Below are 16,075 nucleotides of genomic sequence, written 5' to 3' on the forward strand. Positions count from 1 at the left end.
GGGTTAGTCAGAGTGTTTAGAAATGAGTAACCACCTGCATTCAGATAAGGTAGGCAGCTAATATTTCACCTAATTGTCATCTTGGCCAGGTTACAACATCTTGTTACATGTCAACAGGATATAAAGATGAATGAGAGGAAACAAAGAGAGAAATTAGTAAAAGATTCAAAACATGAAAGCAGCAGCAGCAGCAGCAACAGCTGATAAGCTACCTCTGTAAAAGCCAAGTCTACAACCATGAGATTTCCTAGTAGTCTCTTATCCAAATACTAACCAGCTCCAACTCTGCTTAGCTTTTTTCCCCAAGTTCAGCCAAGGTCACTATCTGATTGATTGATTGATTGATTGATTGACTGATTACATGCCATTAAGTCATTTTGACTCCTAGCAACCACACAGATAGATTTTCTCCATGATGATCTATCCCTAACTTGTTCTTTCAAGTCTTCCAATGACACACTCATCACCACTGAAATTGAGTCCATCCACCTTGCTGCTGATCCTCCTCCTCCTCCTCTCTTTCCTTCCATCTTTCTCAGCATGAGAGCCTTTTCCAGAGAGCTGGATTTTCTAAGTAAGTAGGCTGGTTTATTTTCCCATTTTATCAGAACTATTATCTAGCCAGTTTGGTTTGGTTCATGCAAATAGGTTCTTAAGTTCTTCTTCTGCCTCTGGGCTAGGCTCACCTCCCCAGGCTCACTGCCTCCCTTAAGGCTGTCTCCTCTATAGCTATGACCCTGTTAGTTATGGCTACTGTGGCTTGCAAACAAGGCTAGTCTAGTTCTCTGCTAGGCAACATCCAGGATGAAAGTTCAGCAGGCCAGCCAAGCTGGAGAAGGAAGAGGCACCAGAGCAGTCCAAGCCTGAATACAGAGGTCCAAATGGAGGGGTGATTGGGACCCAGGCACAGTACTGCCAGCTAAGGAAGTCCAGGGTGCAAGAAAGAAACAGTCCTAAGTTATTGGGGCTCTTCTGGAGGGAAGTAATGCAATGGATTTTGGATTCACACAGGCTAAGGTATATGGCTTTATGAACCCAGTCAGATGTGGTTTATTCAATAAGCCTTAGTTAACCACATTGGTACATCTTGATGAACTACTCTGAGATTTCTTATTTCAAAGGGTTTTAAAAGTAAAGAAGTTATAGTCAGAATCAGAATATTGTCTAATTTAGATAACACCCATGCATTTTATTAAAAACAGAATAGCAACTTCCTAAGACCACTTGACCAAAATTATATTTGGACCAGTCATTCTTCAGCTGACACTCCCAGCTTGCCCTACAACATATCACCTGCATCACTTGGTTGGCTGGGAAGTCAACAAATCTGGACTGAACCCAGATATAGCGATGTGCAATAGGCCAATAGAAGCAAAACCAGTGTGGTATAGTGGTGAAGGTGCTGGACTAGGACTGCAGAGATTCAAATTCAAGTCCTCCCTCAGCCACAGAAGCTCACTGGAGGTCTTCACTTCAGTCACTCTCTCAGCTCAAAAGACCACACAGGGTGCTTGTTGTGAGATGGAGGGAGCACTGTGTTCCTCCAGGAAATAATGGATATAAATCTAACAGAAATGAAAACAATACTACACTCTTCTGCATGGCCTCCTTTCCAACTACAGCAACAGAAGGCCAGGGGACCTTTCTGAATGGTGCAGGCTGTGGGGCAGGAGACTGACAAAGAAGAATCTCGTTTTCAGAAGCCAGTCGGAAACCCTTTTGATTTGGGCTTGATTAATCTCTCTCTCTCTCTGAAATACTGGGGATGGGATGTGAAGTAGATCAATAGCTCAGAAGGCTAAGAAGACAAAGGCCTTCTCAGAAGAGTGGTGCAGTAAAGCAGGAATCTGGAGAATGGGAAGGTGAGCTACCCCGAGGGCATATCAGCCCTGCCATGTTGTTCTGATGCCAGGATGGGCCACCAAATAGTCTTGGAGGGAAGGTATGGACATTACCAATTACTTCAAGTGCAACTTCAGGTGTGTTTTCCTGCACCTCCACTTTCAAAGTATTGTTTACCTGCCTCTGTTGGCTTATTTTTTAAAAAAGTGGAAAAATAAATAGCTCAGAGAAAGAAAAATAGTAATTTGGGGGAAAAAAATCTGGTAGCTTTTGAATCTATTTTTTCTGTTATTCTGAAAAAGCAGAGAAAATACAAGAAAGGGTTTTTTTATTTCAAAACTGATTGTTGTGCCTGCATATGTGCATATTCTGATGCTTTAATTTTGTATATGTAAATTGAATTTAACTTTGCATACACACACACATAAAACTATATATACCCAGAATTTGTATTTCCTTTTTCATAGGAAGAAAAGCAATTGACAATTGTTTTCCTGGAGCAGAAAAGTGGAAGGGTACATCAGCAGGGGAACTGTCCAAGGGGAAAACATGGTAAACTGTGGTCTGGACTGAATACTTTGCAAACAGCTGCCAAACCATTTCAGTCTGAATGGGACTTTTCTTAAATCATCTTAAGGGCATGAGCACAGGACAGGAGCAGCTGAAAGATGTAGGGCAGACATGCCCTAAGGAACGGTGTAGAAGATACATTTATATATAATTTTTATTAAGAATTTTGATTATAATAGTAAAATCTAATACAAACTAAACTTAAAGAAAGAAAAGAGAATAGAGAGGAGTAAAAAGTACAAAGAAAAAGAAAGAAAAAAAGAAAGAAGAAAGAAAAGTAAGAATATAATAAAGAGAAAAGAAATATATAAAGAAGTGACTTCCAACCTTCATCACAAATATAAACAAATTTAGTAACTCTTCACCCTCTTTAAAGTTACAAACGTTTGTCTCTTCATCCCATATCCCATCTCTTATCTATGAACAAATCCATAAAGCAACATCTTTTCAGTCCTTTCAGCAGAAAGTCCATAAAGGGTAGCCAGAAGTAACAACATACCTTATTTTAACTTTGATCAAATAAACCAACTTGATATTCCTTCCTTTTACTTCTAACACTCATAATCTTTAATTCATTCAAATATTGTCATAGGATTTGATTTCTCTTCATTTCTTCTTTGTCCTATCACATAGAGTTCTTCAAGGCTTTAACAAGCCTCTTTTGTAAATCCAGTAGGAAAAAATTATCCAGGTCACTCTCTTGGTTTATCATTTGTATTTCCCTTTTAAGTTTTAAAACCTCAGCCAACTTCTTTTGTAGATCCAGTGAACATCCTTTTCTAAAACATCTCTTGGCCTGTCTGTTGTAAATCCACTTTCAATGCCATCTCTGTCTTGTCAGATAATTTTGTTCTACATTGGACATTTCTTCAATAACATCGTTTGGACATAGTCTATCCATAGAAGAAAGTTGTTGATATCATGGTTACTATTTTCTGATTCCATTCTTCAAAAGTCTTCTTCAGTATTTTCATTGTTAGGACATTTTTCACCATCTTGCAGGCCTGTATATCTTTCCTCTACCTAAAATCTTTAGTCCCCTCTAGTGTCCAGTTTTTGAAATCATGAAATTCTTTATCTATGTTGTGTCTTGTAAAACCTAAAACAGAATCTATTTCCCACAAGAAGTGGGTTCTACTTTATAATTAATTCCAAAACCTTATTGTAAAAATTTCAATATTCCAAATGGACCCTTAACCCGTTTATACCTTTCTAGGATCAAAATCTTACTTATCTTTTTGCTGTTTATTTCAGATTCTTTAAATTCTTAAGTTTAAAATTTTCTTTCATTCAGGATTAAAGGCAGACTCACCCGGCGTTTTCAAACTTATCTTTCCAAGGTCGCTAATAGCTTTGAAATAGTTATTGAGCAATTTCCAAAAGTGATGAGAAAGTGAGGTTTGTGAAATTAGTATCCTTTAAAAGTCTCCACCGTGGTTGTGAGCAAGATGGCTAACCCTGTCATCTCCCAGCACTCAAACCTGCAGAAAACTGCTGTCCTGCGGTCTCCTCATGGGGAGCAGCTATCTGGAGTACATGTAGGCGATCTCCTGTCCTCTCTATCCAGAGAGGTTATTTAATTTAATTTTTATTTATTTAATTAAATTTATGTCACTGCCCATCTCCCCCAATGGGAGACTCTGGGCGGTTTACAATAAAATGATACTAAAAACATATCCACCTAATTTACTATTAAAATATAAATAGAAAGTGAATATAAAATCCAAGTGGAGATGGAACACAATCACTAAGGGGTGCTATGGCACCAGCCACCCCCAGGTGGTGCTGCCGCTCTCCCCATCCCAAGCAGGCAGCAGAACCAAGTCTTCAATTTCTTCCAGAAGTCCAAGAGCGAGGAGACCCGTCTCAACTCCAGGGGCAAGATATTCCAAAGGGCGGGTGCCACTGCAGAGAAGGCTCGCCTCCTGGCCCCACTAGATGAAATTCATTTGCTGATGGGGTCCGTAGCATGCCCTCCCTGCCTGACTGGGTGAGGTGGGTCAATGTTATGGGGATGAGATGATCCCTCAGGTACCCTGGTCCCATGCCATGTAGGGCTTTAAAGGTGATAACCAACACCTTGAATTGGACCCAGAAGCAAACTCGTACCCAATGCAGCTCGCATAACAGTGGTGTCACATGGGGTGATTTTACAGCACTGGTAACTGTCTGCGCAGCCGCATTCTGGACCAGCTGAAACTTCAGAATACTCTTCAAGGGTAGCCCCATGTAGAGCGCATTGCAATAGTCTATATGGGAGATGACAAGGGCATGAGTGACTGTTCAGAGGGCATCTCGGTCCAGGAATGGGCATAGCTGGCGCACCACCCGAAGATGTGCAAAGGCCCTCCTGGCAGCAACTGCCACCTGTTCTTCAAGCAGGAGTTGCGAGTCCAGGAGGACCCCCAGGTTCCGCACTGGTTTCGAATGGGGACGTGCCACCCCATCCAGAACCAAAGGAGACACTTTCTGGAACCCGAGGGGCCATCATTCCACAGCCACTCTGTCTTACCAGGGTTCAGTTGAAGCCTGTTGTTCCCCATCCAGACCCCCACAGCCCCCAGGCACTTGGAAAGGGTGGAGACCAAGGGACTGGTCTACTCACCACTTCCTTGGTCTTTGCTGTGGTCATCGGTTCTGCTTTTGCAGAGCCGTCTTCAGTTTGCAATATGTCCCTTGGAAGTCCCAGTGTAGAAGATACATTTAGTGGAAGAAAAGAGGGTGTGTGCAGGATCTCATACAGGTTTCTGATATACAATATAAAGAAGACAAAGCAACAAGAAGTGCAGGATGGGGGAATAGAACAAAATAAAGGCAGTATAGAATAGAAGTGATATGGAGTCAAATAAAACAATGGGCAAGTAAAAAATTGTACTACTGGAAAGTTTCACATAAGTTTTAGGGAATATTTTACCACATGAGAGCCATCTGCTTCCCTGCATCCAATCTTTTGCTATATTTCCAAATCCTGACTGGCTTGAAGATATTTATGATGATATTGGAAGCCCTTATTTTAGGTGACAGTTTTTAACTGTATGGACAGGAGATGCCCACTGGCTGAAAAGGAGTGAAAAGTTAAAGAACTTTAATGTCTGAAGAACTACAGAATGATGTGATAATTCAGGTTACTGATTTGGGGAAAACTTGAGATCATTCAGAGGTCACACAGAGGATTGGTTTAAAATTGAACCAAAGGAAACCCATTCATTCAAGCCAACTCATAAAACATGTCAGAAAAGCCAGCTTGTACACTATCCCAAGATCCTCTCTGCTATCTCAGTAAGACAGGGTTTGTCATGCTCCCCACATGACATGTTTTAGTTGAAGAGAAAAACAGGTCAGCCCTGCCCAAGCCTGCTTCAGTAACAATACAGCGGAGCTCTTCGAGCCCAAGATCGTGTTCATTTGCAAGAAAGTTGCACATATGGGCACACAAGCTGTTGAGCTATAGTTTACCTTATGTGGCAACTTCAGATAGCTTGATCTAATGGATAAGGAGCATTATAGTATTACATTATTGTGTATTTTGCTCCACCTTATAGGCTACCAACAGCACCGGCTGCTGAAGCTGCTATTTTTTACGTACAAGACATCCTTTATGTGCTGCTACTGAGCTGCTTCCCATTATAGCATAGGAAAGCACCTATAAACCTCTTAACAAACTACCTCCATTCTTACATCCCTTCCACGCCACTGTCAGATGCACCAGTGATAATAACCACTGGCAGTTTTTTTCATTCTTCTGTGATGCTTTGCCATTTGGCCTCATTTTTCTTGCCTTGAGCCAGCAACAGCATCTCCTCCTGCTGGCTAATATGGGTCCCCCTCCCCCCCACAAAAAAGCTAGACAAAATCAAAACCTTCCCCCACCCCCTTGTTCTTTTCTCACCATGTATACTTTTATCAGTGAGGAGAAAAGAAACAAAGAAAAATCTACCCCTACCCAGAGTAGCAAGGCCATCTTTCAGCAACAGGAAGCAACAGGGCAAATGACCACATAGCTCCACAATAGCTTTCCTACAAGAAGGGAGAGAAATCCAGGGTTCCAGGAGGTGTCAAGACAGATGTTCCCAGCAAGGGAGAACTGCTCACCCTACAGGTGAAGAGGAAAACAAAAACAAATCTGTCTTCTCCATGTTTGGTCTGGAGCCCTAGCTGAGCTGATTGACTTCTGAAGCCCACTGCCTCAATGTGTGGAGACCACTGGAAGCCTGAAGCCTCTGTGGGGACGTGTGAATGCTCTTAAGTTCACATGGGCGGTGGGGCAGTGGAAGATGGATTTGTACCTTACCCATGCTGATTGTAGATTCATTCAGCTTCTTCAAACATGTGTCTTTATACTTAAGCCATTTAGTTTTGGTTTGCTCAAAGTTTCCTTTGACCTGTAAGTAACAAAAACATTTTTGTTGTTGTTTATTCGTTTAGTCGCTTCCAACTCTTCGTGACTTCATGGACCAGCCCACGCCAGAGCTTCCTGTCGGTCAACAAAAACATTTAGTATCTGGCATTTCAGAACAGGATCCTGCCAATTGCCTGTTAAATGAAGTTTTGAGTACCCACAATCACAACCTTCAGTTCTCCACTATGCTATTGTGAAAAGATTTACCCTTGCAACCTTTGAACAATGAAGTAAGCGGGACATGTTAATTGCCAGCTGCTGAATTTTTGACACATAAGCTTTGCGTATCCCATTAGACACTATGGCAGCTTAGCAAAATGGCTGACTTTTAACATCTGACATGAAACAGAATGTTACAATATGACAGACTGAGACAGCCAAAGTGGAGAGGCTAAGCTTAAATGAGACAGTGTCTGTAGTATTCGCACAGTTCAGACGTACTTCTCTTTGCTGTCCAATACTATCTGAGATGACACATTGTCAATACCACTGGTCAGGCAGCTCAAGAGATTAAACTTCTGCTGCCACCTCTGTGTCTTCCTCTGATGCTTTTTGATTTACCAGCAATGTCATTTCATCCCAACCTTTCCTCAAGGGACTTGTTTGCACACTGTCAATGGGGGGTGGGGGTGGGGAACCTGCTTCTTGTTTTGTACTGTGGTCAACTGGATGTCTCTGAGAAGCCCACAAGCAGGACATGAAAGCACACTTCCTGCCCAGAAGATGGAAGTACACAGGCAAGATGTCTCTGAAACCAGGAGAAAACATTGTGCAAGTCATAGATTCTTTCACAGGTAGTCCTTGCTTACTGACGGTAACTGGGACCAGGAACTCCTTTGCTAAGTGATGCAGTCATAAGGCACGACGTCATGTGACCATGCCAACTTATGACAGCAGTTTATTATCCTATGACAATCCCATGAGGTCGCAGCATCCTGCAGTCATATGATTGCTATTTGTGACCTCCTGCCGGCTTCCCCATTGACTTTGCTTGTTGGAAGCTAACAGTGAATGGTGATCACGTGATCACGGAACACTGCAACATCATAATTGTGAGCCAGTTGCCCAAATTGCAATCACGTGACTATAGGGATGCTGCAACAGCCACAACTATGAGGACCAGTTATAAGTACCTCTCATTCAGCACCGGTGTAACTTCGAACAGTTGCTAAATGAGTGGACGTTAAACAAGGACTACCTGTATTGATCTAATTCCAGTCTGGTCATCCAGAGAGGGCCTGTGGAATTTCCCTCCCCTGGTGAAGTCTGCAGGGTGGGGCTGAGATGGCAAAGTTTCTCTGCAACTGCCCCCACTGTATGGAATCTTCCATCCCAGAAGAACGTGCAACTCCATCTTGCTGCAATTTCAGAAACAGGTTAAAATAGTCTTATTTCAAAATGTGGTTTCAGCTCCAGCTGATTGACTCTGGAAGCTTATCTTGCAGTTTTACTTTTGCTTTTAGTAATTATTTTTTGGTTTTGACATTGTTCTGATTTACTCGTTTATTTATTTGGATTTTGTTTTCTTTTTCTTTTTTGATGTTGTGTGCCACCCAGTGTCCTTTCAGAGTAGAATAGGCTATAAATACTAAAAAAAAACCAGAATAAATAAAATGCATTCTACTACTTGCATGTATATAATGTGGTAAGATGACTGAATGGGGACAAAGACAAACCAGAATTTAGGCAGGAAACCACACCCAAACCATGCCAACACTGCAACAAAAATATATTTACACTGGGAGTTACTGCCTTAAAGCAAATTGTGATTTATTCACTACTCCATTCACATATTATGCTAAAACAGCAACAAACAAAACATATTTATGCCTTAGTATGCAGTATGAAAGAGCCAGTTGGATGCAGTGGTTAAGGCATTAGGCCAGAAGCCAGGAGACCGTGAGTTCTAACCCTAAGCAAAAGTTAAAAGTTCACTAAAATGATATTTAAGAAATTAATTTAATTTTTTCTATTGTTTTACTTTTGCTGGAAAAATAAGTTTTGAATTATTTTTTTTTAAATTGATTACACTATTATTATTAATATTATGTATTTATAAAAAGTGCTAATTTGCATATGTAATTTGATACATTACAATTTATATAAGTAAATAAATTACATTAAAAGTTACCCAGCAAATACAGTTATAAAGTTAAGTTAAAGGTTAATAACTTTTTAATGTTTAACTTTTCACTTAAACATTCTATTTAGTCATTCTTAACCATGTTGTTGTTTATTCGTTTAGTCGCTTCCGACTCTTCGTGACTTCATTGGACCAGCCCACGAACACCCCCAGCTCCCCCAGGGACAAATCCATCACCTCTAGAATATATTCTTAACCATGCATTAAATAAAAAGAGTAAATATGTATAAAGCTCAACAGTAAAGTAACAAGTAATCAAGAAATTTGTCACAGACTTGGTAGAACAGACATGAAGGCCTTGGAAAAGACAGTCAGATGTCATGATGTGTCTGTAGCTAAAGATCAGAATAGTGCAAGCCATAGTATTCCCTGGGACACTCTATGGAAGCAAAAGTTGGACTTTGAAGAAGCAGGATAGGAAGAGTATTGATGCCTTTCAACTTTTGTGTTGGTCCTGAGAATACTGTGGATAGCCAAGAAAACAAACAAATGGATCATTGAAGAAATCGCCCCAGAGTTCTCACTCAAGGCACAAATAACAAGCTTAAATTATTCTACTTTGGACACATTATGTGAAGACCAAACTCTCTGGAAAAGGCTCTAATGCTGGGAAAGGTGAAAGGAATGAGAAAAAGAGGATGTCTAGCAGCAAGTTGGATGGACTAGTTACACTGTCAATGGGTGCACCATTGGAAGACCTGAAGGACCAAGTTAGGGACAGATTGTCATGGAGAAAGTTTATCTATGTGGTCACTAAGAGTCAACACCAACTTGATGGCACACAATCAGTCAATCAACATATAAAGCACAGATATAGATACAGCACATAAACAGATAAGGTAAAGGTAAAGGTTTCCCTTGACATTAAGTCCAGTCGTGTCTGACTCTAGGGGGCGGTGCTCATCTCCGTTTCAAAGCCGAAGAGCCGGCATTTGTCCGTAGACACTTCCGTGGTCATGTGGCTGGCATAACTACATGGAACACCATTACCTGCCTGCCGAAGCGGTACCTATTAATCTACTCACATTGGCATGTTTTCGAACTGCTAGGTGGGCAGGAGACATAAACAGATATATAGCACATATATGATATTCAAATTTCATGGGTGGGTGATTAGGAAATAATATCTAAAAAGACTCCTTAAGGTGGCAATAATGAAAAAAAAGTTCAGAAACACTGAACTAAGTTAATATGAATGCTCTCCTGAGCAGCAGGCTAGATGATGTATGTTTAAACAGGTATCAGTTTCACAAGGTTCAGTTTATAAGAGTTATGTGTAGAGAACACCAGATTAAAAAATGTAATTATGTGTAGAAGCTAAAGACATCTAGTAAAACAGTTACGAGCCTCCCTCCACATCACTGGCATTTCCATGATGAGAATCTATTATAATTTTAAACTGACTTAAGTGTGAAAAGTAAACATAGATACAAATGGTTGGATAATATACAAATTGAGGTCCTAATTTTAAAACAGAATGAACCATACAATGAAATAGATTGATTTGAGGGACCATATTTCTTTTTGGTACTTCACTCTTCGTGCTGTTGACATGGAAAATGAATAAATCAGGATGTGACATAAATATAGCAGGCCCACTTAATAGAAGGAATGGAAACTGGTTATTTATAATCAACATAATATATGATCTGTGTTTTGTGACAGTAGCAGTTTTGCAGAGTTGATGAGTGATATTTTTGGTCAAACTTTCCCATCTGTGTTGTCTGTCATATGAGTCTGCTTGCTATAACCTCTGGTTTTAAATAATGGCATATGACAAATTGTCACTACCTGGGTTACAGACTAGTGTCTGAGATGCAACCTGGTAAGGAAATATATTTTAGTAAAAAGTAACTACAGACATCTACACTTCAGGTTAATAAGCTGATTTAACACTTATGGCTTTTGCTTAAGATATTGTGTAGATTTTTACCGAGTAAAAATGAAATATCTTGGTTAAAGGTCTGTATCTAGTTCAGTCAACTACTATTCTGCATTATATAGATAAGAGCCCTTCAGACAGATAGCATGGTGTTAGTGGCTAAGGAACTGGACTGGGAGGATCTGGGTTCTAGTCCTCTCTTAGGCCCAGGCACTAGCTAAATAGCCTTAGGCCAGTCACACCCTCTCAGCCCTCATCCGCATCAGGCTCTGTGACAAGCTGGTGGCAACTCAAACACCTTGTGTTGCATCATGCATTGATAGCTTTGCTGCGTGACCTAGGTAGGTACAGTACCAAAGAAGCTGCTACCAAGTGAGACAAACACTAAGAACAACATCATAGAGAAGGGCCCTTCCAAAAAGCAAAGAAACAAACCTGCTGGATCAGGCCAAGGCCAATCCTAGTCAAACATTTTATTTTTTAGAGTGGTCAACTAGAGGCCTCGGGGATACATAAAATAAGAGATGGAGACTCCCATTTTTGTTCCCTTGCAATAGGTATTTAGTAGCTTGCTGCCCACAGCTAGGAGTGATACTGAAACTTCAAAACTATTAGCCATTAATAGAACTGTCTTCCATGAATTTACCCAACCCCTTTTAAAGCCATCCATCTAAGTGGCAATCACCATGTCTGGTAACAATGATTTTCACAGATTAATTACATGCTGTGTGAAGAAGTACTTTCTTCTGACCGTTCTAAATTTCATTCCAATCAGCTTCAAACTGGGGACCTTTGGCCCCAGTTTTTGAGAGGAAGAGAAAAACTCTCTGCATACTTCCTCCATGCCTTGAGTGATTTCTACATCTTGATCATGTCTCTCAGTCACCATTAAGTTCCAAATGTACTCCCTTTTTGCTTCCTTTTCTCACAAGGAAAGCGTTTGAACCCCCTAAGCATTTTGATTACATCTATGCAATTCTCCAGCTTTATTATATCCAAATGTGTATCTCTCTCTCTCTCTCTCTCAGTGTACACACACACACACAAACAGACATTACATTGGCCATTTGATTTTTATTGCCTTTCCTAATGATCCCAGCACAGAATTTGCCTTTTTCACAGCTGCTGTACATTGAGTTGACCCCAAAAACTTTTTCTTGGTTAGTTGCAGACATCTGAGATCTGATTAGTATATATGTGAAATAGGCATTTTTACTCCAATGTGCATTATTTTAAACTTAACTTGAATTGAATTGAATTTGCCATTTGATTAGTCAACCAGATTCACCCAGTTTAAAGAGAACCTTCTAGAGGACCTCACAATCTTATTTTGTTTGTACATCAATCTGAATAGTTAAGTATCTTATACAAACTTGGCCAGATCACTGCTTACCCCTAAATTAAGATAATTTATGAACAAATTTAAAAGGACTGACACAGATTTTTGACAGACCACACTTCTTATTTCCTCTTATTGAGAAAACTGCCCATTGACATGCAGGACCATGTTAGGGGAGATGCCAAAATCTGCAAGACAGCAGGCATGATGTCAACGTTAAAGCCCCATGTCAGCATGGCACTTTTCTGTGAATTAAGTAAGATTTCTCCTTCATCAGGTTCTGGATTCCACTGCCATTTATTTTAACAGATGGCTGTAGACGTTTACAATGTTATTTAAAGAGTATCATTGAAGATAATGAAATCAGAATAAAAAGACCCAATATGACAACATCAACCCTGCAAAAAAATATATTAATCCCAAAATTTAAAGTACCATAAAGTGCACTGTGGGGACAAAAAATAGAATATTTCAAAGCCTGGGGGAGCAGAAAGGCTTTCATATGCCATTGAAAAACACACGTGATTACCATGTTGATTTCATACATCATTGTGATTATTTCACAATATCAATATAGGAGCTAGAATTATCCAGAGAAATTGCTATACTATGTTAACCAAAAATGGAATATTGGTTGCTTCTTGACAGCGGTCCAAGTTGCCAGGTCAACTTTTGGAATAGAAGCCAAAGCTTCTAAGCTGTCTTTAGTGACTGCCCATACAGAAAACCGTTCCAGAGGAGAGCCATTTTTCACTTGGCTGAGTTAATGCCCTTCACATCATGTGAGTTGTTAGCAACTTGGCCAAAATCCCATATACTGGCAAGGAATATAAGCAAATGCCTGCCTTTGCTTCAGCAAGACAGAAATCTCTGTTCCTGAACTGACTGTGAAATTCTTCATGAGAATCACAGGGTATTAGTTGAATTCTCTTTCCCATTTTTTTCCCATCCAAACATTCTCCAAGCTTTGTATTATGAACTTATAAGCCCTTTGGCCAACTGTTTCCAGCTTTATGGGATGCTCTTTATTTGGTGGAAATTAATTCTGGAGGGCAAACATATCATCCATATCTGCAGGCATGTACAATAAAGCACAAGACAAACACTTCACATGAAAGATCTACCACCTCCTTCAGCAACCTGTGGCCTCCAGGTGTGCTGGGCTACATCTTCTCTTATTCCCTAGTCAGAAAAGCCACTACCTGTTAATAACACTTCTCAGCCTTTGATTGGACTCCCAATATCAAAGCTTTCTTTTCTAGATTGCTTCTAGAGGCCATCCTTTCCCTTTGCTGTTATTGTTTCATGTTCATTTTTCTGCCATCCCATCTGGGGCAGATGAGGCAGGCAGAAACATGGCTCAAGTCAAAGAAGGCTTCCAGTCTCTTCTGCATCTCTTCTGGCAACTTATCAAGCCTTAGAATTATTAGTTGATGGTGGGGAGGGGGTCAATCCACAAGGTGGTCCCATTGTTCATCAACAGCGCAGTTATGTGGGCGATGGTACACAGTTATTTACATGAGCCATGAGAAAGGAATCCTTCTCTAGATGCTGGACTCACTTGGGATCTTCCTACTCTTTCCGCTTGTTCCTTCCCAATGTAAGCAATGATAAGAGTTTTGTTGGTCAATGAACCCTACAGAGGAATAGAGGTTACGCATGTGCATTGCTGTGTGGTTTTTTTTTTTAAGAAATACACTGAACTTAAGGCACAACTTGGCTTTAAAATAAACAGTGGGGACCCTGAAAGGGAAACTCAAAAAATTCTGTTAGTCATGGACCTCAGGTTATTTGCACATGCTATATGTGAGATTCATCAGTCATCTGTAGGGTTTTTCCCCTCTTTCCCTGTATGTGTGTGTGTGTGTGTGTGTGTGTGTGTGTGTATGTATGTATGTATGTATGTATGTATGTATGTGTATATATATATATATATATATATATATATATATATATATATATATATATATATATATATATAAATGTAACAGTGGTAGTTTCAGTTCAGAGCAGAAAAACCACTTAAATGTGTGGGTTCTTAGCTCTTTTCTCTGCTGGTCAGCCTGCTCAAAGTACTTCCCACCACCTGCCCTCAGTTGCTTTTCCTTTGTGGGGGATAATGCTCAGGGACCCTTTGAAACAGAATCTCCTGGTAGATTAATTTACTTGTTTTCAATCCAGAAGAAAAAAAAAGTTAACATTCCTCAAGCCAGTATCTCTAAGTGGCTGTATTTATACAGCACACAGAACCAGAAGAAGCCACCCACATTGTAACCCAGGATGTTGTTCAAGCCTAGCCTGTGTGGCTGGTTTATCATTCAGTCCCAGAAAACTGAGTTAATTTCATAACCTATGGCCATCTATGGCTAAGCATGTTATGTGAACTCAGCCACCATGTTGCTGAATTTGCCACTTGTTCCCTGAGGACAAGGGGACTGGTGAACAAGATGGGGGAAAAGTATGGCGATCTCATCTCCCAGCATAGCCACAAACCAAAAGTTAAAGGAGACTTTCCAAGTTGCATTCTGGAACAATATGCCATGTTTGACTTAAGAATGTTTCTGTATTAGACAAACAAGGGCCATCAGAATGGCAAACAAAAAATATCAAGAAAAGTAAACCTTTCAACTTTGCTAAGATTAATAGATACAACTGAGTAAGAAAATTAGTCAGAATAGTTACACAGCCTTCCCTTCTCTGCTTTCAAGTACCCCCCTCCCCTAATTCTGAGCTTCCTACAGAGACTTTTTTCCCCATCCAACACCCTGCACTCAGTAAGCTTTACCACCTCGAGGCTATGGACCAACTATGAACCTTGCATGAATCCCTTCAGGGCTACAGGTTACTGCTGGGAGCCTTTGCTCCCCAGAAGAACGGAAGACACAATGTGCAAGCTTATACAAATGTATCTTAATAATCCAAGGCAATGCAGGCTGAAAAATCCTGCTTGCCAGTAGGCATTCTATCCCACCTACATGCTCCTCTCTTAGGCTGTGTTCACACAAAATACTGACCTATGCACAATTGTACTATGTTATCCTGAATTGCTTAAGTTGTTTTGATTCATGCAATATACTGAGCTTCACAGTCACGCCAACCATGTCTTCAGCTGCATGTGCCATCATATTTTTTCTGTTTTCAGGGCTCCTTAAAAGATGCATATACAAAACGGGGGGTGGGGTGGGGGCGGGCGCTTCGGTTGCAACATCATGCCTGCAATCTTGTAGATTTTGATACACCCACACTGTGGACAGCCCTGAGTCCTTTAATGCCCATTTAACTAGAATTCTTAGTGAATGTGAAAAGGGAAAAAATGTTTGTTAGAATTCAGAATATTCCACAATATTCTGCCAAATGCCAAAATAAGCAGTACTGCTAAGATACTATTAAAGCAATAGTTGTAGTTGGACTAGTCCTATTGGATGATAAATTCCCACCATTTAATTCCCAATTAAACATAGATTGCTGTTTTCCAGGCTCTTTCTTCTCACCCTCAAATATAAAAGATAGAACAAATACTTCCAATGAAGTGAGCCTGGTCTGGCCTCTGCTCTCTGAACTTCATCTATAACAGTCCATTCAGCCCTGGAGTTTGCAGCAAAGCATGTAAGAATCAGATGAGATTGTGCAGGTACTGGATTACTGTCTGGATGGGGGGCCAATAAATTAAGACTAAATCCCAGTGAGACAGCAAGATCACTGGATTCCCTACATGCAGGAACTAAAGAGCTAGTTTGGTCTAGTGGCTAAGGTGCTGGGCTAGAAACCAGGAGACTGAGAGTTCTAGTCCCGCCTCAGGCACGAAAGCCGGCTGGGTGACCTTGGGCCAGTCGCTCTCTCTCAGCCCAACCCACCTCACAGGGCTGCTGTTGTGGGGAAAATAGGAGGAGGAAGGGATGT

At 40.6% G+C, this 16,075-nt stretch overlaps 1 protein-coding gene across 2 annotated transcripts in view; it reads right to left on the reverse strand.

Moving 5' to 3' along the window:
* The window catches only part of GLP2R (glucagon like peptide 2 receptor), a 41,006-nt gene that overhangs the window by 20,500 nt on the left and 4,431 nt on the right, over positions 1 to 16,075 (reverse strand). For both annotated transcript variants that reach the window (XM_063292763.1, XM_063292762.1), the window contains exon 2: positions 6,704 to 6,794. In XM_063292763.1, the coding sequence (XP_063148833.1) occupies positions 6,704 to 6,794 (91 nt within the window). The remainder of the gene's footprint in view (positions 1 to 6,703; positions 6,795 to 16,075) is intronic.

This window comes from Candoia aspera, chromosome 2, assembly GCF_035149785.1.
Source record: "Candoia aspera isolate rCanAsp1 chromosome 2, rCanAsp1.hap2, whole genome shotgun sequence".
Lineage (NCBI taxonomy): Eukaryota > Metazoa > Chordata > Lepidosauria > Squamata > Boidae > Candoia > Candoia aspera.